Consider the following 25,137-nt stretch of genomic DNA (forward strand, 5'->3'; position numbering starts at 1 on the left):
GTTAGTAGTTCTGCAATTTCATACTTGAGTTCCTTCAGAAAACTCTTGTGTGAATACGATCTGATGCAGGTGGCTTACTACTGTTTAGTTTATCAATTTGTTCCAAAATCTCCTCTAATGACCCCTCAATCTAGGATAGTTCCTCACATTTGTCACCTACAAAGAATGGCTGAGGAGTGGGAATCTGCCTCACATCCTTTGCAGTGAAGATCAATGCAAAGAATTCATTTAGCTTCTTTGCAACACTCTTATCTTCTTTGAGTGATCCAATGGCACCTAGATCATATGGGGTCCCCCCTACCAAATTCTTTAGCAGGCTTCCTGTTTCTGATGTACTTAAAAAAATACTATCAGTTTTTGTCTCTTTTGCTAGTTGCTCTTCCAATTCCTTTTTGGCCTGTGTATTTATAAGTTATGCTTGACTTGCCAGAGTTTACGCAATTTTCTATTTTCCTCCATAGGATTGAACTTCCAGCTATTAAAGGATGCCCTTTTGCCTCTAACCTCCTCTTTTACTCTGTTATTTAGCCATGGTGGTATTTTTTTTTGGTCCTCTTAATATTTATTTTTATTTGGGGGTATCCATTTAATCTGAGCCTGTATTATGGTGTTTTTTAAAAGTTCTCATACAGCTTGCTGGAATTTCACTTTTGTGACTTTTCCTTTTAATTTCCATTTAATTAGTTTCCTCGTTTTTGTGCTGTTCCCTTTTTTGAAGTTAAATGAGACTTTGGTGGGTTTCTTTCATATATTCTGCTCATGATAATGTTAAATTTAATGATATTATGCTCACTACTACCAAGTGGTTCAGCTATATTCATCTCTTGGACCAGATCCTGTGCACAAATTAGGACTAAATAAAGAATTGCCTCTCCCCTTTGGGTTCTTGGACTAGCTGCTCCAAGAAGCAATCATTAATGGTGTCTAGAAATTTAATTTCTGCATCCTGTCCTGAGGTGACATGTACCCTGTAAACATGGGGATAATTGAAATCCCCCATTTTATTGATATTTTCTGGTTTTGTGTCCCCTCTGACCTCCCTAAGCATTTCACAATCACCATCACCAACCTGCTCAGGTGGTTTATATTATATTCCTACTGCTATACTCTCATTATTCAAGCATGGAATTACTATCCATAGAGATTCTCTGTACAGTTTGATTCATTTAAGATTTTTACTATATTTGAGTCTATGCTTTCTTTCACAAATAGTGCCTCTCCCCAACCAGTATGACCTACTCTGTCATTCCTATATATTTTTTACTCTGGTATTACTGTGTCCCATTGATTATCCTCATTCCACTGAGTTTCTGTGATGTCTATTATATCAATATTCTCCTTTAACACCAGCCATTCAAATTCACCCATCTTAGTATTTCGACTTCTGTCATTTGTATATGAATACTTTAAAATGGGTCAATATTTAGCTGTCTGTTTTCCTGTGATGTAATTGAATGGGATTGTTTTTCATTTGATTATTTCTCTTCAGCTTCTACTAGTACTTTATCAGCTTCCATCCTCCCCTCTTTACTAGGGTATAGAGAATCCCCATTAATAAATCCTCTCCTAAGAGAAATTTCCATCCAAACCATGTACTCCTAATCACCTATCAACATTCCCCCAATCCTTAGTTGAAAAATTCCTCTATGACCTTTTTAATTTTAATTTTCCTTTACAAAATGTTTAATTCATAGACTTTAAGGCCAGAAGGGAACATTGTGTTCATCTGGTCTGACGTCCTGAACACCATGGGTCAAAGATCCTCACCCACCCATTCCTGTTACAGATCCATAGCTTATAGTCTGTTACAAAAGTCCTCAGATCGTGGTTTAAAGGCTTAAAGTTACAGAGACTCCACCATTTACACTTCTTTGAACAAGTTTGTGACACATGCTTCATGTGAAACAAGAAAGCAAAAAATTCCCAGGATCTCTGTCAATTTGACCTGGAGGGAAATTATTTCCCGCATCCAAGTATGGCAACCAGTTGCTTTTTCTTTCTGACCCTTCACACCCACTGTTCCACCAGCTCTAAGGTATCCCAATACCTTAGGTGTTGCTGCTGCTAGTTCCAAAAATCAGTAGTCAGCTCATATGCTGTGTGCACCAGCCAACTGAAAATAGAACGAAAAACCGAAAATGGAGAGATTGAGAAAGAAGTGGAAAAAAATGAAGTACAAGAAAGAAATATAGGGAAAAAAGGAAGAAAGAATAACAATTTCTTAGTCTGAGAAAACTCTGAGGATTTGCCTCTGCTGATAAAAAGAGTGAATTGTTATAAGCTCTTCGGTTCCATATCATACCTGAGTAAACGGGATTCCTCTTGATGCTGAAATATTATAAAAATGACATGGGATAAAGTCCACTGTAGGGGAAATTTCAGAGATGACTGAACACTGAAAATCTTGATGACTGTGCAAGTGAGCCATCCTTTTATTACAGTCACACTCTCTGAAACACCTAGCTTGTTAGCAGTGAAGAAAATTTCCTTTCATCTGACAGTTCGTCTGGGAGAGAATCCTTGCCTCACCTGAGAATTTCAAGCTGCAAAACAAGCGAGACCACCATTTCCTGGAGAGATGGAAGTCAACAATATTGTGAGGAGTAGAGTTGGCTAAAATCAAAAAGAGCAACTGATTTGAAAATATTTTCACTGGCATATATTTCACTCAATTTCTGTAAACAGTATTTGCATAGTGAAGTAGTTCTTTTTGAGAGGTTGGGAGAGCCATGCTAGTGTGGTATGTGGAGGTTGTAGAAACAAGAGACATGAGCTGAGAACATCAAAGCTAATGGAGGGATATTGATGTCCAGGCCTCATTCAAATTAATGAGTATTACTGGGCATTGGGTGTATAGGCCTCTTTGAAAATCAATAGATACCATAACTCAGGGGTCCCCAATCTTGTGCCCGTGGGTGACATGGCGCCCGCAGGGGCATCTTAATGCACCTGCATCCTGGCCCCCGGGAGAGCACCCCCCAAAATGCTGCAGCGGCATTTTGGAGGGGACGCCTCTCAATGATGCTGCTTGCCATCGACAAGTGACATCATCCAGAGGCATCGCCCCCGAATTTCAACGGGGACACCTCTCGATGACGCCGTTTGCTGTCGACAAGCGACATCATCCAGAGGCGTCGCGCCTGCCAGCTGAAAAGGTTTGGGACCACTGCCATAACTGATGTATAAGCACTTGAATAGAACTGCATAAAGACAGAATCTGGCTTCAAAGCTTAGGGCTTACAGCATATTTCCAAAGGTATTTAGGTACCTCAAAATGCAGATAGGCACCTACTGGTAGTTACACAAGCACTTACATAAGAACTTAAGAATAGTCAGACTGGGTCAGACCAAAGATTCATCCAGCCCAGTATCTTGTCTTTTGACAGTGGCCAATACCAGGTGCCCTAGAGGGCATGAACAGAACAGGTAATCATCAAATGATCCATCCCCTGATGCCCATTCCCAGCTTCTGGGACACCATCCTGAACATCCTAGTTAATAGCCATTGATGGATCTATCCTCTATGAGCTTATCTAGTTTTTTATTGAACCCTATTATAGTTTTGGCCTTCACAACATCCTCTGGCAAGGAGTTCCTAAGTGTGTTAGACATCTAATGCCTCTCTGGCTCACTTGATGGAGTGCTCTGTCCTCCTCTAGTGACAACTATGCAGTGTGGAGTGGTTGATGTGTTGCTATGGCCATGGTTAACAGAACTGTGTCTTTTAGCCCCAGTAGTAAGAGCTTTTGCTTTACTATCCCAAGGTCCTAATTTTGATTACTGATGCTGATGTTTCCAGCAGAAAATTGAGATTTGCTTTTCTGATGAGAAATCAATATGTTTTGAGAAAAGCCAAATCCTTTAATAGAAAACACAGAAAGGTAGGGATGGAAGGGACCTCAAGAGATCACTTGGGCCAGTCCCCCATGCTGAGATAGGACTGAGGAAACCTAGACCATCACTGACAGGTGTTTGTCTAAACTGTTCTTAAAAACATCCAGTTATGGGCATTCCACAAACTCCCTTGGTAACCTGTTCCAGAGCTAAGCTAGCCATAAACTTAGAAACTTTTTCCTAATATCCAACTTAAATTGCCCTTGCTGCAAATTAAGCCAATTCCTTCTTATCCAGCCCTTGGTGAATGTGGTGAGCAATTGATCACCTTCATCTTTATAACAATCTTTTACTACAAACTTTGAAGCTCTGAACAAAGGACTGAATGACCCATCCAAGCTGTGGATGTGTTCTAGAGGGACTTTCAAGCCAGGAAACTCACCAATACTGCTAAGAATCTGATATGTCGATTTTGAATCTTTTTTTGTATGTGGGTGCTTTATCATTTAACAGCTCTCTTCTTGTTCTTTCTATTTTTCTTTATAACAAACCTTTAGTTTTAGGCACTAAAGGATTTGCTGGCAGCGTGGTATTCTGGGTAATATCCAAACCTATATTGACCTGGTAACGTGGCTGGCCCTTTGAGGTCAGAAGAACATTTTGTAGATGTGAACATAGTTTTTTTAAATAACTTCTCACTGTACTGGACCTATGAGCTGACTGGAAACCAGAGAACTGGAATGCAATAAAGAGGTCTATATGATTTCTTTTTTGCTTCTTGATAACTAGATAACTCCCTTATCCTCAGTTTCCCCTCCTGTAAAACAGGAGCCCCTCTCAGCTGTTGCTCCTGCCTCTCTGTGGTACACAACTCACAGTTCGCTGGCTCTACCAGCTACCGTGCAGGGAAGGGACCCAGCTGCACCATATGACCGAACAGGGCTGGCAAAACCTGGCAGAAAGCAGGGGGGCACATGACCCTTGTGCTCCCTGTGTGTTGCCTCAGGTTTGACATGATTTGTTCTTAAAAATCCATGCCGGCTCTCACTTATCACCTAGGTTTGATGACTACTGTAAATTATAGAGAAAATAAAACCGAGAATTTCCTAATTAGCATGTAAGAAATCCAAACATGTTAATTTGTGGAATTACACAAATAGTTCACCCATATAACCTTAAATCTGACCTATCACAGAGTTTTCCAGCTTCTCAGAGAGTGAAACTCAGGGAAATATTATGCACATGCTCTATTTGAATAATTTTATTTAATTTATACAATTAGTGATCATTCCCCTTTTTCTCCCCAATATTATGTCTCTAACTCAAAGTTTATCCAATAGCAGACTATAAAGTGGAGTTAATGTTCAGACCTCTTCAGTAATTTTGGGATAAATATACTACAAGGATGTTGTAAGTTTTCCCAAAAGGACACAGGATAGTCACCATTATAATTAAACAAAACCCAAACATCTTACAATAAGAAATGACATTTGGGTTCCCACATAACTTTAATTCTGCCCTACAGTGACACCACTAATGGGAAACTGGAATAAAAAAGTACTGTTCTTAAAAAAAAAAATCGTGTGTCAACAAAGACTAACATTTTTTTTTTGTCTTCATTTACTTCATGTTCATTTAGGGAAGAGTTTTCTGTTCAGGAATTTCTTTAGGGCTGTTTTCATCTCCTTGTTTCTCAGGGTGTAGATCAGGGGGTTCAGAACTGAGGTGATGATGCTGTACATGAGTGTGGGTATCATGTCTCTTTCAGAGGGGAAACCCAGTGAGGAAATCATGTAGTTGCTGAGGACTGGCATATAGAATAGACACACCACAGTGAGGTGGGATGCGCAAGTGGAGAAGGCCTTTCTCCTACTTTCCCGTGAGTGGACTTTCAGGAGGAGGAAGGAGATGATGTAGATGTAGGAGAAGAGGGTGAGGACAAATGAACTCAGACCAAGGACACCAGCATCGATGTTGAGCAGGGTCAGGTTGAGGTGGGTGCTGCCGCAGGCCAGGCTCAACAGGGGCTTGATATCACAGAAGAAGTGAGGGACAAGGTTGGAGCCGCAGAAGTGTAGCCGGGAGGTCATGACTGTGGATATAAGGGCGTGCAGGAAGCTGGTGGACCAGGTGGCCGCTGCCAAGAGCAGGCAGGTCTGTGGACTCATGACCAGCCTGTAGTGCAATGGGTTGCAAATGGCAACATAACGGTCGTAGGCCATGATGGCCAGCAGCACGGCCTCACTGCTGCCCAGGAGGTGGAAAAAGTGGAGCTGGGCCAGGCAGCCGGCAAAGGAGATGGTCTGGTGCTCATACAGGAAACCAGACAGCATCTTGGGCACAGTAACTGTGGAAAAGCAGATGTCCAGGCTGGAGAGGTTGCCGAGGAAGAAGTACATGGGGATGTGCAGCTGGGGCTCAGCCACTACCGTGGTGATTATGGCCCCATTACCCAGCAGGCTGGTCATGTAGAGCAGGAGGAAGAGAGGGAAGAGGAAGTGATTCAGCCCGGGAGATTGGTCAGGCCCAGGAGGACAAACTCACTCACCTCTGTCTGGTTCTTCATTGCTGAGGATGGGAGGGACACATGCCAGCGCAGAAAGAGATGCACAAATCATTGTAATTTGTATTTCAACAAGCACCTGCCACCCAAGCTCTCAGAGTGCCTAGTGGTTATTAATTTAACCTTCCAACTCCTGCTACAGTTTAGCATCTCCATTTCATAGTTGGGGAAATGGCAGTAGAGAGAGGCAATGTATCATCTATATACCTGTATCTATAATATGCTATTTGGTTGTAATTTTAAGCACTCGATAGTAAGGAAATGCCAGAACATCTACAGTTCCCCACGCAACTGTCATTCTACCCCTTGTACATCCATCCCATGCACTGAACAAGGCAAGGCTCTTGGGCAAGAAAACAGTATATATTCATGTGATTAAATCCCATAGCATAACGCATATGAACAAAGGTGCTGAATTAAGGTTGTAAAGCTGGCATTTTCTAATTGCCAAGAGTAGAGTTTGACTTTGAACTTTAAATGATATTCTTGTACATAGGGGTTGTTTTTTGTTTTTGTTTGTTTGCTTGTTTGTTTTGCATAATTCTAGTAGTTGGAACTATAATAAAGATCATCAGTTCTGGCTTACCCCTGCGCTGTGCTGCAAACATTTCTGCCATTTAATCAACAGGTAGGATTACGTTATTCAGGGCTGCCCAGAGGGAGGGTCTAATGGGGTAATTTGGCCCAGGCCCCGGGTCCTGCAGGGGCCCCCACAAGAATATAATATTCTATAGTTTTGCAAAGTTTTTTTTAAGGAAGGGTCCCCTGAAATTGTTTTGCCCCAGGCTCCCTGAATCCTCTGGGCAGTCCTGAGGTTATCTTGTGTCAGAAGAAGGCTCTTATAAAAAGAGCCTCACCAAATCCATGGTCTATTATGGTCAATTTTATGGCCATAGAATTTGAAAATTGGTAAATGTCACATTTTCAGCTGTTTAATCTGAAATTTCAAGGTGTTGTAACTGAGGGGGATCCCAACTCAAAAGGGAATGGGGGGGTCGGAAACCTGTTGTAGGGGGGTCATGGGATTGCCACCCTCGCTCCTGTGCTGCCTTCAGAGCTGGACTGTGAAGGCAGCAACCGCAGAGCTTCCCTCCCCTCCCCTGCCCAGCCAGAGTTAGGAGCTCCTCTTCTTTGGGTACTCCCAGCAGCACAGGGAAGATCGGACACAACCCCACAAGTCTCCTCCAGCTTCAGGAATGTCTGAGGCTGCTGCCCAGTCCCAGAGAGCATCCTGCAGCAGGGGGAGGCAGCTGGAGGTGATTCTGGTCTCCTGCCCCAAAGGCAGCTGTGAAGGAGATGGACAAGTCCTTCCCCCCCCTCTGCCCACCTGGAGATAGGAGCCCCCTTTACTGGGGCACTCCAAGGAACAAGGGGACATTGGATTACATGGGGAATGGCTTATTTCATGGTCCATAATGCATTTTTCATGTCCATGAAATTGGTAAGGACCTACTTATAGAAGAGAGCAGAGGCATAGAGAGATGAGGACAGGTGGCTGGTCTTAGAGATGGCCAGGGGAAGCCTATCTCATATCTCTTTCCTTATGCCCTTCCATCCCCACAGTGTTCCAGCAGCAATCAGCTATCCCATTACCTCATGTCTTACTGCTTCCAAATGTCAGTAGTAATATCCTCTGTGCAGCATCCAACTGAAAATAGATAGAAACAGAGAAAATGGAGCGACTGAGAGAGAAGTGAAAAAAAATGAAAAATATGAACTGTAAGAAAGAAAGATAGAAAAAAGGGAAGAAAGAATAATAATTTCAGAGTCTAAGAATGCTCTGATGTGTTGCATCTGTAGATAAAGAGTGCTTTGTTATAAGCTCTTCAATTCCATAACATACCTAAATAGACTGCATTCGTCTTGAAGCTAAAATATCGTAACAATGTAGGAAAAATCCACTCAATGGGAAACGTAAAAGAGGATCAAACACTAATTGTTCTGGAAACCTTGATGACTGTGAACGGAGAGACCTTTTAACACAGTCACACTCTCCAAAATGCCACATTGTGAGCAGGGAAATTGCCTTCCATCTGACAGTTCATCTGGGATGTAATTCTTGTACCACCCGAGAATTTGAAGTTAGAAAACAAACAAGACCAACGCTTCTTGGAAAGATGCAGGCTGACAATATTGTGAGGACTAGAGGTGTTTGAAAAGCATAAAGAAGAACCACTGATCTATAAATGTTTCCATGAGCAAGTCCTCTCCATTTTTATAACCAGTATTTGTGTAGTGAAGTGGTTCTGTGTGAGATATTGGGAAACACCCCACCAAAGGATACCATAATTGAGGCATAAGCATCTGAATAGAACTGAACAAGGATCCAGAACTCAGAGGCTTGAGCATATTTCCAAAGGCATGTAGGCACCTAAGGATATAGATACATACTTAATGGGATTTACAAAATCACCTAAGTGAGTTAGGCACCTAACGCCTATTGAGTTCACTTAACTTTGGTACATGGAAGAATAAAGGAGCAATTAATCAAACCATCAATTTGTAAGCACCTAGAAGAAAATAAGATAAGTAACAATCAAAATGACATTGTCAAGAACAAACAATGTCAACCCAGCCTAATATCCTTCTCAAACAGAGTAACAAGCCTTGTGGATAGGGGGGAAGCAACAGATGCAAGATACCTCAACTTTACTAAGGCTTTTGATAATGTCTCATAATTTGGTCTAGATGAACCTACTGTACCATAGGTGCACAATTGGTTGATAAAGAGTAGTTATCAATGATTCATTGTCAAGCTGGAAGAGTATATCAAGTGGAATCCCATAGATATGTATCCTGGGTCCAGTTCTATTCAATAGCCTCATAAATGGGAAAAAGAATGCTTACCAAATACCACCCTTGAATGGAAAGCAGAAAACACAAGAAGAGAAAGAGGAAGACCGGAAATAACATGGAAATGAACAGTTCTGAACAACAAAAGAGCACCTCAACATGAAATGCAAGGATGGCAAATGTAGGTAGCCCAATGTGCAGCAAAGTATGGAATGGACTAAGGTCTAAGTGAAAAGTCTGAAAAGTGGGGGAACCAGGATCTGGTCCACCAGCTCCAGTGACTTTTTTTGGTGGAACAGTTTTACACTGAAAGGTTTTTGGAGTTGGGTCAGTCCCTCGATATGTTTTCTTGCAGTCAATGGGGCTCTGCTCTCATTTGATGCCGAAAAGAGCTACTACAATATACCACTAATAAATAACAATTCGTTTTAACATTTGTATCATAGCTAGTAATGATGAAGAGGTTCTGCATTTGACCCACCCACCTACATTGTCTGTTGTTGATTGTCCCCTTCTCTAGTTTCCCGTGGCTAACATAAAATTGTTCTCTTATGCTCTAGTTCCAATTGCTAACTTTACTTTTTAAGCAAAACACAGGATAGATCTCAAGAACCTGGTGCTCAGTGCTGAATGGCACCTACAGATATATATTCCATTGTCATTTTCTCTTCTTCAATTCCCATACAAAATCGATGTTAAGATGGAGAAAATGTTAAGAGTGCACATAAAGTAAACAGGAGTGAAAGACATTACAGAGATATTTTAATTACTCAAAACAAGTGTTAAAATCCAAGAAGTTCAATTAAGGTTTAAGAAATCCTGCTGTGTTAATTACTGGAAATACACAAATAAGAAATCAAACTAATCTTAATTTTGCTCTGCCACAGAAATTTCCAACTTCCTATATAGTCAAACTCATTTATATACTACTGTTCACAGGCTATATTTCAATGCTCTATTTATTTATATGATTAACAGTCATTCCGTCTTCTGCCCCATTGTGCTTCTAACTGAAAGTTTCTCCATCACAGAAATTAATATGGAGTTAACATCCAGGATATATGTTAGTAATGTGGAGTAGAATACAATACAAGAATGCTTTAATTTTCCCAAAATACACAATGGATATTCACCATTAAAGAGAATCCAAATATGTTATAAGAAATGACATTAGGGTACCGAAATTCTGCTCTGTAGAGACACCAGAAAGGAGAAAAAAATGAAAAAAAAATGCAATGTGACTTTAAAAATCTGTGGGTCAACAAAGACTAGAGTGTTGTAATTGTAAATGAATAGGGTTTCCCTTCATTTAACTCAAATCCTTTCAGGGAAAAGTTTTCTGTTTAGGAATTTCTTCAGGGTGGATTTCACCTCCTTATTTTTAAGGGTGTAGATCAGGGGGTTCAGAACTGGGGTGAGGATGCAGTACATGAGGGTGGGTATCATGTCTCTTTCAGAGGGGAAACCAGGAAAGGGAATCATGTAATTGCTAATGGATGGCATATAGAAAAGAAACACCACAGTGAGGTGGGATGTGCAGGTGGAGAAGGCCTTCCTCCTGCTCTCCCGTGACTGTACCTTCAGGAGGAGGAAGGAGATGATGTAGATGTAGGAGAAGAGTGTGAGGATGAAGGAACTCAAACTAAGGACCCCGGCATCGATGTTGAGCAGGGTCAGGTTGAGGTGGGTGCTGCTGCAGGCCAGACTCAGCAGGGGCTTGATGTCACAGACGAAGTGGGGGACAAGGTTGGGGCCACAGAAATGCAGCCGCGAGGTCATCACTGTGGACATCAGCGCATGCAGGAAGCCGGAGGACCAGGTGGCCGCTGCAAGGAACAGGCAGGCCCGTGAGCTCATGACCAGCTCGTAGTGCAGCGGCTTGCAGATGGCCACGTAGCGGTCATAGGCCATGACAGCCAGAAGCATGGCCTCAGTGCTGCCAACGAGGTGGAAAAAGTGGAGTTGGGCCAGGCAGCCGGCAAAGGAAATGGTCTGGTTCTCAGATAGGAAACCGGACAGCATCTTGGGCACAGCAACCGTGGAAAAGCAGATGTCCAGGCTGGAGAGGTTGCCCAGGAAGAAGTACATGGGGGTATGGAGCCGGGGCTTGGCAACAACGATGACTATGATGGCCCCATTACCCAACACATTGGCCATGTAGAGCAGGAGGAAGAAAGAGAAGAGGAAGTTCTTCAGACCCTGGAGGTTGGTCAGGCCTAAGAGGATGAAATCGCTCACCTCTGTCTTGTTGTCCATCGCTGAGGAGAGGAGGGAGATGCTCTAGAAGAAACAATCCTTGCACTTTGTATTGCTATGAACACCTTCCGCCCAAGTGTCTTAGATTACCTGCAAGTCATTAATTAAACCTTCCTAGTGAAATGGGTCAAAAAATGAAATTAATAGGCAGCAGGTTTAAAACAAACAAAAGTAAGTATTTCTTTACACAACACAGTTTATCTGTGGAACCCTTTGCCAGAGGATGTTGTGAAGGCCAAGACTAAAAAAGGGTTCAAATGAACTAGATAAGTTCATGGAGGATAGAACTATCAATGGCTATGAGTCAGGGTGGGCAGGGATTGTGTCACTAGCCTCCATTTATTAGAAGCTGGGAATGGCTGACAAGGGATGAATCACTTGATGATTACCTGTTCTGTTCATTCCCTCTGAAGCATCTGGCATTGGCCACTGTTTGAAAAGCGGATACTGGTCTGACTTAGTATGGCCATTCAAATGTTCTTATGTTCCCAGTGCTGCAGAGGGTTAGCCTCCTCATTTTACAGTTGTGGAAATCAAGGTAGAGTTGTGTTATCTATTTATCTATAGTTAGAAAATTGTATTCACTTGCAAAGTTAAGAACCTTAAAGCAAGGAAATGCCAGAACATGTACAGTTGCCCAGGCTACCATAATTTTGTCCCTTGTGTATCTGTCCTGTGCACTGAGCAAAGCCAGTATATCCTGGAAGAAAGCAATATGGCCACATCTGCATGTGGAGCTGGGGGCGCTATTCCCACCTTGTGTTGATGGACCCATGCTAGCTCTGCTTCAGCTAGTGTGCTAAAACTATTAGCGTAGCTGTGGTAGCCCAGGCAGTGGGAAGCAGTGGCATAGTGGACCTGTGGGTCATAATGGACCGCAAGCTAAATATGAGTCAATGGTGTAAAACAATTGTAAAAAAGGGGAACATCATTCAGGGATGTTTGAGTAGTAATTTTGTGAGCAAGACACGAGAAATAATTCTTCCCCTCTACTTCATGCTGATACGGCCTCAACTGGAGTATTGTGTTCAGTTCTGGGTGCCAAATTTCAGGAAATATGTGAACAAATTGGAGAAAATTCAGAGAACAACAGAAATGATTAAAGGTCTAGAAAACATGACCTGTGAGGGAAGATTGGAAAAAAATGGGTTTATTTAGTCTGGAAAAGAGAAGATGGAGAGGGGACATGTTAACAGTTTTCAAGTACATAAAAGGTTGTTGCAAGGAGGAGGAAAAACAGTTGTACTTCTTAACCTCTGAGGATAGGACAAGAAACAATCAGCTTAAATAGTAGCAAGGGAGATTTAGTTTGGACATTAGGAAAAACTTTCTAACTGTCAGGGTGGTTAACCACTGGAATAAGTTGCCTAGGGAGGTTGTGGAATCTCTATCATTGAGATTTTTTAGCAGAGCAGGTTAGACAACAACCTATCAGGGATAGTCTAGATAATACTTAGTCCTGCCATGAGTGCAGGGGACTGGGTTAGATAACATCTTGAGGTCCCTTTCAGTCCTATGATTGTATGGTAAGCTAGCAATCCCAAGTATCACCCAGGGGTCTCGGTGGGTGTTTTACTCATGGCAACTGGCTCATGCTGCGATCTTGCCTACGGCCCATGTTCCACATCTGCATTACTATTTTAGTCATGTTATCTTCAAGCAGGGCAGATTATGAGTAGTCTGCACTAGCTGAGAATCAGACCCCTTGCTCCAAGTAGACATGGCTATTAATGATCATCCAGTTAAAGTCTCTGTCAGAATGCATACACACACAAAAGGGCCAGAATTTCACGTTCCAGGCAACTGGGTGTTTTCTCACTGGCTGAGTTAGTGTTTCACCTTTGCAACTTAACCTAAGGTCCATTCAGATAAGTATTGGATTTTTTGTTTTTGCATTATTCTCTTAGATTTAGCTATTGTGACTAGACCCAGGCCAGTTGGGGTACGGGGTCCTGGTAGAGGGCAAATATACTGGTCACTGATGAGTAGTTTTCTGTTCCCTGAGTGACCAGGAGCAGGGCGTGCACTAGATAATCAGGAACCTGCTAGAACCAGTTAAGGCAGACAGACTGATTAGATCACCTGCAGCCAATCAAGGCAGGCTGATCAGGGCACCTGAGTTTAAAAAGGAGCTCACTCCAGTCAGGGAGGGGGGAGCCAGAGGAGAGGAAGTGCATGTGAGGAGCTGGGAGCAAGAGGTGTGAGGAGCTGAGAGTGAGAGGGTGTGCTGCTGGAAGACTAAGGAGTAGAAGCACTATCAGACACTAAGAGGAAGGTCCTGTGATGGTAGGATAAAGAAGGTGTTTGGAGGAGGCCATGGGGACGTAGCCCAGGGAGGTGCAGCTGTCATGCAGCTGTTACAGGAGGCACTATAGACAGCTGCAATCCACAGGGCCCTGGGCTGGAACTCGGAGTAGAGGGCGGGCCTGGATTCCCCCTAAACTTTCCAACTCCTGATCAGACACAGGAGAAGTTGACCCAGACTGTGGGGAAGATCACTGAGGTGAGCAAATCTGCCAATAAGCACAGGACCCACCAAGGTAGAGGAGGAACTTTGTCACAGCTATAATAAACTCCCATCACATGTCATCAGAATGGGCTTAACTCTGAGCACTGCTGCACAAGCTCCTATGACTTAAACAGGACTAATTTTATTAGCTGGTGGCAGGAGAAGGGATTTATCCAAGAGGCCAGGGTCATAGGTTGCAGAGTCCAGATGCTGGTTCTGGGACATGGACAGACAAAGCCCAGCATAGACTCATAGGTTTTGGATCTATCTACACTACAATTAAAAACTTATGCTAGCTGACTTGGGCTTGCGGGGCTTGGGTTAAAGCGCTGATTTATTGCAATGTAGCTGTCCAGGGTTGGGCTGGAGCTTGGGCTCTAGGACCCTATGAGTTTAAAACTGAAAGCGACCTGTGCCCCATGCTCCACAGGAAGGTGAAAAATGCCCAGGGTCTCTGCCCAACTGATGTAGAGTAAAATTCCTTCCCAATACTAAACATGGTGACCAGTCTCTCTTTATTTCCACTCCTCCACCCATGCCGCTCCCCCAGCTCCCAAGTATTCCAGTACCTCATGTGTTGCTTCTGCTACTTCCAAGAGTCAGTAGTCAGCTCATATCCTATGAAAACCAATCAACTGGAAACAGAATGAAAAAGATTAAATGGAGAGATTGAGAGAGGAGTGATAAAATAAAAAATATGAACTGAAAGAAAGAAAGAAAGAACGTTCATAATCTGGGAACACTCTGAAGTTTTACATCTCTAGATAAAAAGTTCCATATCATACCTGGATAAACTGATTTCCTTTTGAATTTAAAATATAACAATGGCATGGGATAAAGTCCACTGTGGGGGAAATTTCAGATAGGACTGAACACTGGATGTTCAGCAAACCTTGAATAGTGTGCAAATGAGCCACCTTTTATCACAGTCACACTCTCTGAAACAACCAAACTGTCAGCAGGGAAATTTCCTTCCATCTGGGACGTAATTCTTGTACCATCTGAGAATTTGCCATTAGAAAACAAACAAGACAAATGCTGGAAAGATGGAAATTGACAATATTGTGAGGACTAGAGTTTGTTGAAAAGCATAAAGAAGAGCAACCAATTTGCAGATGTTTTCACAAGCAGAACCACTCAATCTCAGTGAGCAGTATTTGTGTATTGAAATAGTTTCTTGTGAGAGGATGAGAAACACCAAACACTAGTCTTGTGTGTAGAGGCAGTAGAAGCAAAACATGTGAGCTAAGAACATCAAAGTTGTTGGAGGGATACTAGTGGCCAAGTCTCATTAAAAGAAATGACTTTCAGTGTGAGTTGGATGCACAGGCCTCTTCGCAAATTCTAGACAAATATACTAAGAGCAACGGATACCACAACTGAGGTATAACCATCTGAATAGAACTGAGGAAGACATAATAAGGCTCCATAGCTCAGGGGCTAGAGCATGTTTCCATTTGTATTTAGTCACCTAAGGATGCAGATAGGCACTTGGTGGAATTTACAAAATCACCTAAGTGAGTTAGGCACCTAACGCCTCCTCAGCTCACTTGATGGGGTGCTCTGTCCCCCTCTAGTGGAGGCTATGTTTTGTGGAGAGGCTGATGTGTTGTGATGGCCTTGCTCAACTGAACTGTGTCTTTTAGCCCAGGCAGTAGAATCTTATGCTTTACTATCTGGACCTTCTAGATTTGGTTCCTGATAAAGGTGTATCCAGCTGAAAAAAATCATCATTTTTTGAGAAACCCTAATCCTTTAAAAGAAAACATAGAAATGTAGGAATGGAAGGGACCTCAAGAGGACATGAAGTTGATTTCCTTCCCCTTCCCCCACCATTCTGAGGCAGGATTAAGTCTACCTGGATTTTCCCTGATAAGGTGTTTGTCTAACCTGCTTTTAGAACCATCCAAAGCTGGGGATTCCAAGCCTCCCTTGGTGCCTGTTCCAGAGCTTAACTAGCCTTAGTTTTTCTCCCTAATATATCACCTAAATCTCCTTTCCTCCAAACTAAGCTAATTTCTTCTCATCCAACCTTCGGTGGACATGGCAAACAATTGGACACAGCCCCCATTCAGTCATCTCTTCTCTAAACTAAACATTCCCAGCTCTTTCAATCATTCGTCGTTGGTCATGTTTTCCAAAGTTCTTGTCATTTTTGTTGCTGTCTTCTAGATTTTCTCAAATTTGATCACATCTTTCTTAAAGTGCAGGAATGTGTGCAAAACTCCAGCTGAGGTCTCACCAGTGCTGTGCAGAGTGGAACAAGTCCCTCCTGTGTCTTACACGATTCTGTACCATGACATATGCCTTTTTTTTTGCCTCAGCACCACACTCTTATTCCATTTGTAATGCATTATAACTCCGAGATTGTTTTCTGCAATACTGCTGCCTAGCCACCTATTCCCCATTCTGTATTTGTGCTCGTAATTTTTCCTTCCTAAGTGTGGCACCTTGCACTTTTTACTGAATTTAATCTTCCTGATTTCAGACTCAATATCCCATTTATCCACATAATTTTGAAATCTAATCCTCTCCTGCAAAGTGTTTACAGCCCCTTCCAGTTTAGTATCATCTGTAAATTTTATAACCATATCTTCATCCAAGTTGTTAATGGAAATACTGAACAGCACCGGTCCCCAGGATAGACTCCAGTGAATATGTCCTCCCAGTCTCATGGTTAATCATTGATAACTATTCTTTGAAAAAAGCTTTCAACCACTTATGCACACAGTAATTCCATCTAGACTCTATTTCCGTACAGTAATTTCATCGAGACTCTATTTCTCTAGTTTGTTTATGAGATTGTCATGAAAGATTCTTTCAAGAGACTTAAAATCAAGACATGTCACATTTACTGCTTCCCCCATATCCATTAGGCCAGAAACTCTGTCAATGAAGGAAATTAGATTGGTTTGAGAGGATTTGTTCATGACAAATCTGTGTTCACTGTTACTCATCACCTAGGTTTGATGACAATTTTAGTTATATAGAAAATAAGCATTGAAACCCAAGGATTTGCAAATTAATGTTCAAGAAATCTAGATATGCTAATTTCTAGAATTACACAAATAGGGCACCCAACTAACCTTAACTCTGTCCTGGCACAGAGTTCTGTAACTGCCCATAGAGTCAAAACACACTGAAATATTATGCATAGGTAATATTTGAATATTTTTATTTATTTTATGTAAGTAATGGTCAGTCTCCCTTCCTTCCACCCATTATGTTTCTAACTGAAAATGTCTCCATCAGCAGACATTAAGATGGAGTGCATGAGTACATGTCAGTAATTTAGCGATAAATATATCACAAGGATGTTGTAATTTTCCCAAAATACACACAGGATATTCACCATTAAATTTAAAGAAAATCCAAACATCTTATGAGAAATGATGTTATACTGGCCAAACAACCTTAACTCTGCCCTGTAGTGCCACCAGGAAAAAAAATGCAAAGGGTTTTTAAAAATCAGTTGGCTCAACAAAGACTAAAATGCTTTAATTGTAATTGAACAGTGTTTGCCTTCATTTAATTCATATTCTTTAAGAGTAAAGTTTTCTGTTCAGTAACTTCTTTAGTGCTGTTTTCACCTCCTCATTTCTCAGAGTGTAGATCAGGGGGTTCAGAACTGGGGTGAGGATGCAGTACATGAGGGTGGATATCATGTCTCTTTCAGAGGGCGAACCCGGAGAGGAAATCATGTAATTACCAAGGACTGGCATATAGAAGAGAGACACCACAGTGAGGTGGGAGGTAAAGGTGGAAAAGGCCTTTCTTCTGCATTCCTTCGAGCGCACCTTCAGGAGAAGGAAGGAGATGATGTAGAGGTAGGAGAGAAGTGTGAGGATGAATGAACTCAGCGCAATGCTCCCAGTGACAAAGTTGAGCAGGGCCAAGTTGAGGTGGATGCTGCTGCAGGCCAGGCTCAGCAGGGGCTTGATGTCACAGAAGAAGTGGTAGACAATGTTGGGACCACAGAAATGCACCTGCGATGTCATGACTGTGTGCATCAGTGCATATAGGAAGCCAGTGGCCCAGGTGGCCGCTGCCAGGAACAGGCAGGTCTGTGGACTCATGACCAGCCTGTAGCGCAGTGGGTTACAGATGGCCACATAGCGGTCATAGGCCATGACGGCCAGCAGCACAGCCTCACTGCTGCCCAGAAAGTGGAAGAAGTGGAGCTGGGCCAGGCAGCCTGCAAATGAGATGGTCTGCTGCCCTGAGAGGAAGCCGGCCAGCATCTTGGGCACAGTGACTGTGCTGTAGAAGATGTCCAGGCAGGAGAGGTTGCTCAGGAAGAAATACATGGGGGTGTGGAGCCGGAGCTCAGCCAGCACCACACCTATGATGGCCCCATTACCCAGCAGGCTGGTCACATAGAGCAGGAGGAAGAGAACAAACAGAGGGTGCTGTAATACCAGGAGATGGGTCAGGCCCAGGAGGACGAACTCGCTCACTGCTGTCTGGTTCTCCATTGCTGTGGAGTGAAGAAGGCAAAGAAGGAGAAAAGCAAACAGGTTGAAGGTGCCATCCAATGCCATGTCAATGGTCCCATTCTGAATGCAACGGGACTGGATGGAATCAAACCCTTAGAGGTGATGTTTTCTGGCTGCATTTGTAAGGGCCTTCTGTACTCAGTCAGAGTAGTACAAAGAAGGAGAATAATTATACAGCTCTGCATTTCTTCATGATGCTGCGAGAGAGTGGGGTGTAGTTAAATGCAGAGCGACAACTAGCTCTCCTGATATGATGATCCTCAAGAAGAGGCTCCCTCCTGTGGATGGAGGTTGGGATTTTAAAGCAGCCTAAGGGGGTTAGACACCCAAATGCAACTGAAAGTTAATGTGAGTCGGACACTTAACTCTGATAGGCTGATTTGAAAATCCTGGCCTCACAGAGGAGAAGACAGGAGATTCCACTGGATTTTTGACATAGGGATGCCTTTTCCATTCCATCACTATGCAGGAGGAAACAGGGTCTATCTCCAGCACAACACTACTGAGTGCTTGGCATCTTTGAAAATCAGTCAGGTGCCTAAATATGGATTTAGGGTTAGGAGTTAGGAGACCACGTCCTAATGACCTTACATATAAGGTCGGCAGCCACTCTCATAGGTTTTTTTGAAACCTCAGTCTAGACGACTGTCTTTGTCTTAGTGCTTGTATGTTACTGCTTGTCACTGTCTCCTGTAATTGAAAATCTTGGCACTGGAACCAACTCCCTGAAGTCAATCAGGTTGTCTGTCCAACAGACTGTATTGCATTAGTCTATACTATTATGGTAACCACTTTTAACATATTATAATGTCTTGTGTATAAAGTACGGCTTGTGAGGTATCATAGGAAAAGTCACAATCTACTGAACATTACTGTCTTGTTGAAATATATGTATTATCATTGTATATGAAATTATGAGATTTAGCTAGAGGTTTGTTACCGAAACATGTTGTGAGTCTGGGAAACGCCCGCAGACCAGCTGCTTGGAAATAACAATGGAACTGTGGACTTATGTGTCAAGCCTCGTGTACACAAAGGTTGTTGTCAGTTGTTGGCTATGTGTGTGCGTTCTCTCTGTTCTTTCTGCACGCTGCACTGGCTCTGGCCAGATAGCCCATATGGCAGGCTCCAATTTAACTGCCTAGTGATAGCAAAGGATCTGGTTTGTAGCAAAGGCACCCAGCCAGCTTTATTGCCAATGAAGCATGATCATAGCTTCTTGGATCAATGTCTACAGTTACACTAGCACATGTATGCCCATGACAATGGACCAGCTCAGTCAGTGGTGGGACTTTCCACTCCTTCCTCGGCTGGACAGAGACACTCCTTCTGAGACTCCATTTTATACACCAGTCCAAACAAGTTATGTATTGCCCTCTGATGTAGCTAGTTACCACCCTTCTGACATGGTCAGTTACCACCCTTTACCTTGTTGGTTTGATCAAAACATCTCTAGCCATCACACTGTCATCCTGACCTCACCTTTAAGAGACATCAGCATGCTCCTGTTTTCTTTGGGGATAACTGGTGTAAGCAAAAATTTACAATTCATATGAAGGATTGGATGTGGGGCACATAGACAATGGGGCTGCCTAACTCCATGACACAGCAATGATTGTTCCAGCACCTGGAAGAGAGTATAAAATAAGAGAGAGTGACATCATCAGCCCATTTCTCCTCCCCCACCTATACTGAAGGCAACAAGATTGTTTGGAAGACACAGAACTATTTGAACTGGGGGAAGTTGTACTAACTGGAAAAGCTTTCCAATTAGCACAAACTTATGTATGTTTTGGGGTAAGCGAAACCTTATTGCATCAAATTTGACATAAGCTGATAAAGTCTAGGAAATAGCTTGCATTTTTTTATCTTTCATTTCCTTTGGTAACCAATTCTGAATTTCTATGCTTATACCACTTACAATCTCTTAAAATAGCTCTCTTTTTAGTTAGCAAACTTATTTTAATATTTTATCTAAGCTGGAGTGTTTTTGATTGAAATTTGGGGAGTCTACTCAGGTTACAAAGGCTAGTGCATATTCATACCCTTTGATGTTATGACAAACTCATTAATGAGAGTACTCTGATCAAGAGGGTCTTGAGCAGTGTTAGATTGACATTTCTGGGGAGAAGGAAGAAAGAAAGAAAAGTAATATCATTATTTGTCTTATCTCGGAACCTATTTTGCTAGGAACTTCACAAACACAGAATGAAACAATCCCTGAACTGAAAAACTAATCTAAATGAACAAGACGGACAAAGGGACAATGAGCTGTCTGAAGTCCTGTAGCCATCAGTGGCAGAGCTGAAAATAGAAGTGCTGAATATTAACCTAGTAACCTACTCCCTGGATTGTATTGTCTCGCAAACATGACATACTAGGGCTATTCTGTGTGCTTCCATTTGTAGATCAGAGGCTGGAGTCTGGGTTTTCCATATGTGCTAAGGGATTTTGAATGTCTTACCTTTTTTGGCTGTCTCACACTATTCCCTTCCAGCTCAAATGTGGGTGTCTTTTGTCCGCATAGTGGAAAGCCTGTTACAATGACTGGAGTGGAAGTGCACTGAGGAAACATATCAGGGATTTCTGTCAGTTCAAACAGAAATAGAAGAGCAAGTTCTTGTTGGTTTGAAAATCTGGATGTCTGTTCTGAGCCCCTGTAACAAATGAGCCTTTTTATCACATTAGCACTCTGAATCCTTGGTGGAGACCAATTTCTGTTCTCTTGATGGATCCTTTGGGGGCAGAAACTGTGAAACACATGAATGTTTCTGGTTTGTGCACAAACAAGCCAAGTGCTCCCTATGGAGATCAAAGCTTTACTGAACATGTAAGAGCGGCTGAGAAAAGTAAATAAATAAAGCTGGGGACCTAAGGGAGTTAGATACCAAAAACCCATTAAATTTATTTGAAACTCCCAGTTTAAATAAATAAAAACCTGGTTAACAAATATTGTATTTTACTAAAGCCACTGAGTTTGGGGCACCGTGATTCTGAATTTGGTTCACTATTATTCATGGTCCAACAAACCCATGGAGGGTTAAAGTGGACACAACAAATTAGACATTAGTTTGGGATGGGATATAGTATCTATAAACAGAACCAAAACAATTGAGAGCATTGGTGTTATAAAGAAGGGAGACAATCATCACAGGTCATCAGGCTCCAGGGATGACTCACACCTTGGATACTTTACCTGCTACAGATGCAACTGAAAATTGGATGGACATTTTTCACAAAAGAAGTCTCATAGAAAAATGTCCTTTTTTTAAAAAAAATGGAACTGTTCATGAAAAAACTCAACGTGAAAAAAATGATTATGCAACAGAAAAGATGATGCAACCTCAACTCAGCCCTTCAAAGATACCACAAAAGAAAGAAAGAAAGAAAGAAAGAAAGAAAGAAAGAAAGAATTACAGAGCAAGGGAAATGGGGCTGAGCAGGAGGGAATAGTAGGTGAGCAGGAACCAGAGCATGGGCTGGGGTGAGAGGGGCAAAAATGGGGGTCAGGTTGTATGAGCAGGGATGCAGGGGGAGAAGAAGGATTTAATGGCAATGTTGGACACATTGGGGAACATGGATGCCAGGGCCATGCATGGAACCTGGTGGGAAAGAAGAATATATAAAGGAAGGTCCTTTGTTTGGGAAAACAGGGAACTCCACACAACAGTGAGAGGTACTCTGGCTTCCCTGTGAAGGGAAACATTCCCTTTCTTCCATGGCTGAGGCTCGTGGAGAGACTTTGGGGGCATCTTCTCTATGTTTACTTTGCTTCTGGCTTTTGAGGGATAGGATGGTCACTCATTTATTTGATAACTTTGATTCCCTCACCTATTCTCTTTCTTTTTTTACTTTTCCTCTATTTCCTCCCAGGAATAAACTTCTTTGTCATAGTATTTTAATTAGTTGGCCCTGAATGCCCTACAATTATGATCGGTAATGTCATAGAGGTCACTGGGGTTACTTATTAAATTATACACCCAGCCACTAGATGGAAGCACCAAGCACAATGAACCCAGGGTCCCTTTGGTTCCGAGGTGAGTCACTGAGCCCCTGAGGAAGGAGGAATAAGGGTCTCCACCGCCCCTGAGAAGTTCACAGAAAGAAAGATAAAATAGAGTTTTGGTTGAGAGAACATATCAGAAATTCAACTTCATTACAGGAATACTTTAATTATCTCCAAACCAGGCATTACAAACCCAGGAAATGCACAGTTCATGTTAAATCTAAAAGAAATCTAAACATATTAAGGTTTGGAAATGCACAGTTAAGTAACCCAGAGCCCCTTAACTGCACTATAGTGACACCATGATGGAGAAAAAAGAAAGAAATCAAACATGCGCTTAAAAATCTGGATCCGCAGATACTTAAATGCCTTAATAATAATTATATGGCAGTTGTATGATGTAACGAAAGGTCAGATTTAAGGTTTCTAGTGAAGGAGAAGGTTTCAATTATAAAGTATAAATGGAAAAATTATTAACATGATTTTTTTTTAAAGAAGAGTACATGTAAACCACATACTTAGAGTGCAACTTTTGGTCACTCCATCTCAAAAAATATATATTGGAATTGGAAAAGGTTGAGAAAAAGGAAATAAAAATGATAAGGGGTATGGAATGGCTTCTGTATGAGAAGAGTTCAATAAGTCTAGGACTTTTCAGCTTGGAAAAGAGATGATTAAGGGGGATATGATAGACATATATAAAATCATGACTGATGTAGAGAAAGTGAATACGAAAGTGTTATTTACTCCTTCTCATAACGAAAGAACCAGGGGTCACCAAATGAAATCAATTGGCAGCAGATTTAAAAGAAACAAAAGGAAATATTTTTTCATGCAATGCAAAATCAGTCTGTGGAATGCTTTGCCAGGGGATGTTGTGGAGGCTAAGACTATAACAGGGTTCAAAAAAGAACTAGATAAATTCATGAAAGATAGGTCCATCAAAGGGTATTAGCCAGGATGGGCAGGGATGGTATCCTTAGCCTCTGTTTGCCAGAAGCTGGGAATGAGCAACAAGGGATGGATCACTTGGTGATTACCTGTTCGGTTCATTCCCTCTGGTGCACCTGGCATTGGCCACTGTAGGAAGACAGGATACTGGGTAAGATGGACCTTTGGTCTAACCTAGTGTGGCCACTCTTATGTTCTTATTTCTTTTAATTCTAAAGAAAGAGGGAGAATCAATGGAGAGGAGATATGAATTTTAGTTTGAATCCCCTGTTTCTGCATATGTACAGAGAATAGAGACTGACATCTAGAGGAGGGATGTGGCAGTTACTGGACTTGGTCAGTAACTGTTTCTGAAACTTTATAGAAAGTTTCCATTAAGGGCAAGCAATCATGTAGATTCCACACATTCACTACCTGAGCCAGAGCAATCAGAGCTCAGGGAGGAAAGGCTAATAATATGTAAGATGGAGACAGACAGCCCTGTAGATTCATCAGCTTATTGATGGAGAACCAAGAGATGTGTCTACTGTGTTGGCTAAGTTACCTTTTTATCCAGGCTAGAGATTCTCAATCTCACTTGAACCCAAGAAGACCATTAACTATTAGCTCAAGGACTGGAATTGCTGCTAGCTGGAGGTCCAGAGGAGCTTCAGGTCTGGCAGTATTGGTTTCAACCAGCCTTGTCTATAAAATAATGCAGCAGGCAGGCAGCATTGTAGTAAAGAGATCTTTATTGAACATGCATAAAGGCTACTGTCACATGCTGAGTAGCCTATGCTGGGTGGATAATAGTTTTTCCCAGATTGCACTCCTGAGAGTGCACCAAGGTAAGTGCTGCCTGGAACTTGAACCTACTTCTGTAGTTCTACTCATGCTATACCATGTGTGGTGGTCTTTTTTGGATGAGTCTCTCAATGCACAGAAGTCAAAGATTTCAGTAACAATAAGATTTGTTTTGGACTAAGGCTGGGATTTTCAAAGAAGGGGTGCTAGGCACCTAACTCCCCTTAACTTTCACTGGAATTTGGGGACCTAGCTTCCTTCATCTCCTTTGAAAATCCCACCCTTTAAGAATATTTTTCCCATTATTAAAACTTTCCTATGTCCATCTACAGGTTCTTAAGTGCTAATTAAAAAGACTAAGAGGCAGAACATGTGTGATGTCTTGTTGAACATTTCAGTAGTTATCAGCAAAGAGCACTGACAAGAGGAATGTTTACCCTTCTAGATGATCACCTATGTGATTTAGGAGCATAGGTGCCATTGAAAGTCAATGGGACATAGCCTTCTAAATCACATAGGTGCTTTTGAAAATTTTACCCCGTCTCATTTTTCAAAAGTGACTTAAGTCCTGATTTCCAAATATATTTAAGGGACATATTTGAAAAGATATTTAGGCACCTAGTCAGATTTTCAAAAGCATCTGGGCACCAAAGACCCACTGAGATCAATGGCTGTTGAGCATCAGGGTGCTTTTGACAAACCCACTAGGCACCTAAATATCTCTAAAAATCTGGTCTCAGGTGCCTAAAAAGGCCAGCAAGTACCTAGTGGTAATTTCAAAAGTATCTTAGGAGGTTAGCTGCCTATATACAGTTGGAATCAATCATTTCTAGATCTGATTTCCTGATCACCTGAATCTTCATGAGGACTGAGAATGAAAATTCTGTTTCTTAGATGCAGTGAAATTGTCCAGTGGCCAGTGTAAAGCTTGTCTGGGCAGAAGATG

The 25,137-nt window shown here is 42.0% G+C and overlaps 2 protein-coding genes and 1 pseudogene across 2 annotated transcripts; all 3 read right to left on the bottom strand.

Annotated features, from left to right (window-relative positions):
- Positions 1–5,465: 5,465 nt before the first annotated feature.
- On the bottom strand, positions 5,466–6,400 carry LOC116822020 (olfactory receptor 12D1-like; annotated as a pseudogene).
- Positions 6,401–10,504: 4,104 nt separating this feature from the next.
- LOC116822008 (olfactory receptor 12D1-like) lies at positions 10,505–11,464 on the bottom strand. Its single transcript, XM_032775565.2, has one exon. It carries the CDS (start codon positions 11,444–11,446, stop codon positions 10,505–10,507), a length of 942 nt encoding a protein of 313 aa, XP_032631456.1. The 5' UTR covers positions 11,447–11,464.
- Positions 11,465–17,497: 6,033 nt separating this feature from the next.
- On the bottom strand, positions 17,498–20,072 carry LOC116822007 (olfactory receptor 12D1-like). The gene is made up of 2 exons (XM_032775564.2): positions 19,934–20,072; positions 17,498–18,432 (listed from the first exon to the last, which is right to left on the bottom strand). The coding sequence occupies exons 1-2, from the start codon at positions 20,001–20,003 to the stop codon at positions 17,498–17,500; spliced, it is 1,005 nt and encodes a 334-aa protein (XP_032631455.2). The 5' UTR covers positions 20,004–20,072.
- Between the last annotated feature and the right edge of the window lie 5,065 nt (positions 20,073–25,137).

Source organism: Chelonoidis abingdonii, chromosome 14, assembly GCF_003597395.2.
Source record: "Chelonoidis abingdonii isolate Lonesome George chromosome 14, CheloAbing_2.0, whole genome shotgun sequence".
Lineage (NCBI taxonomy): Eukaryota > Metazoa > Chordata > Testudines > Testudinidae > Chelonoidis > Chelonoidis abingdonii.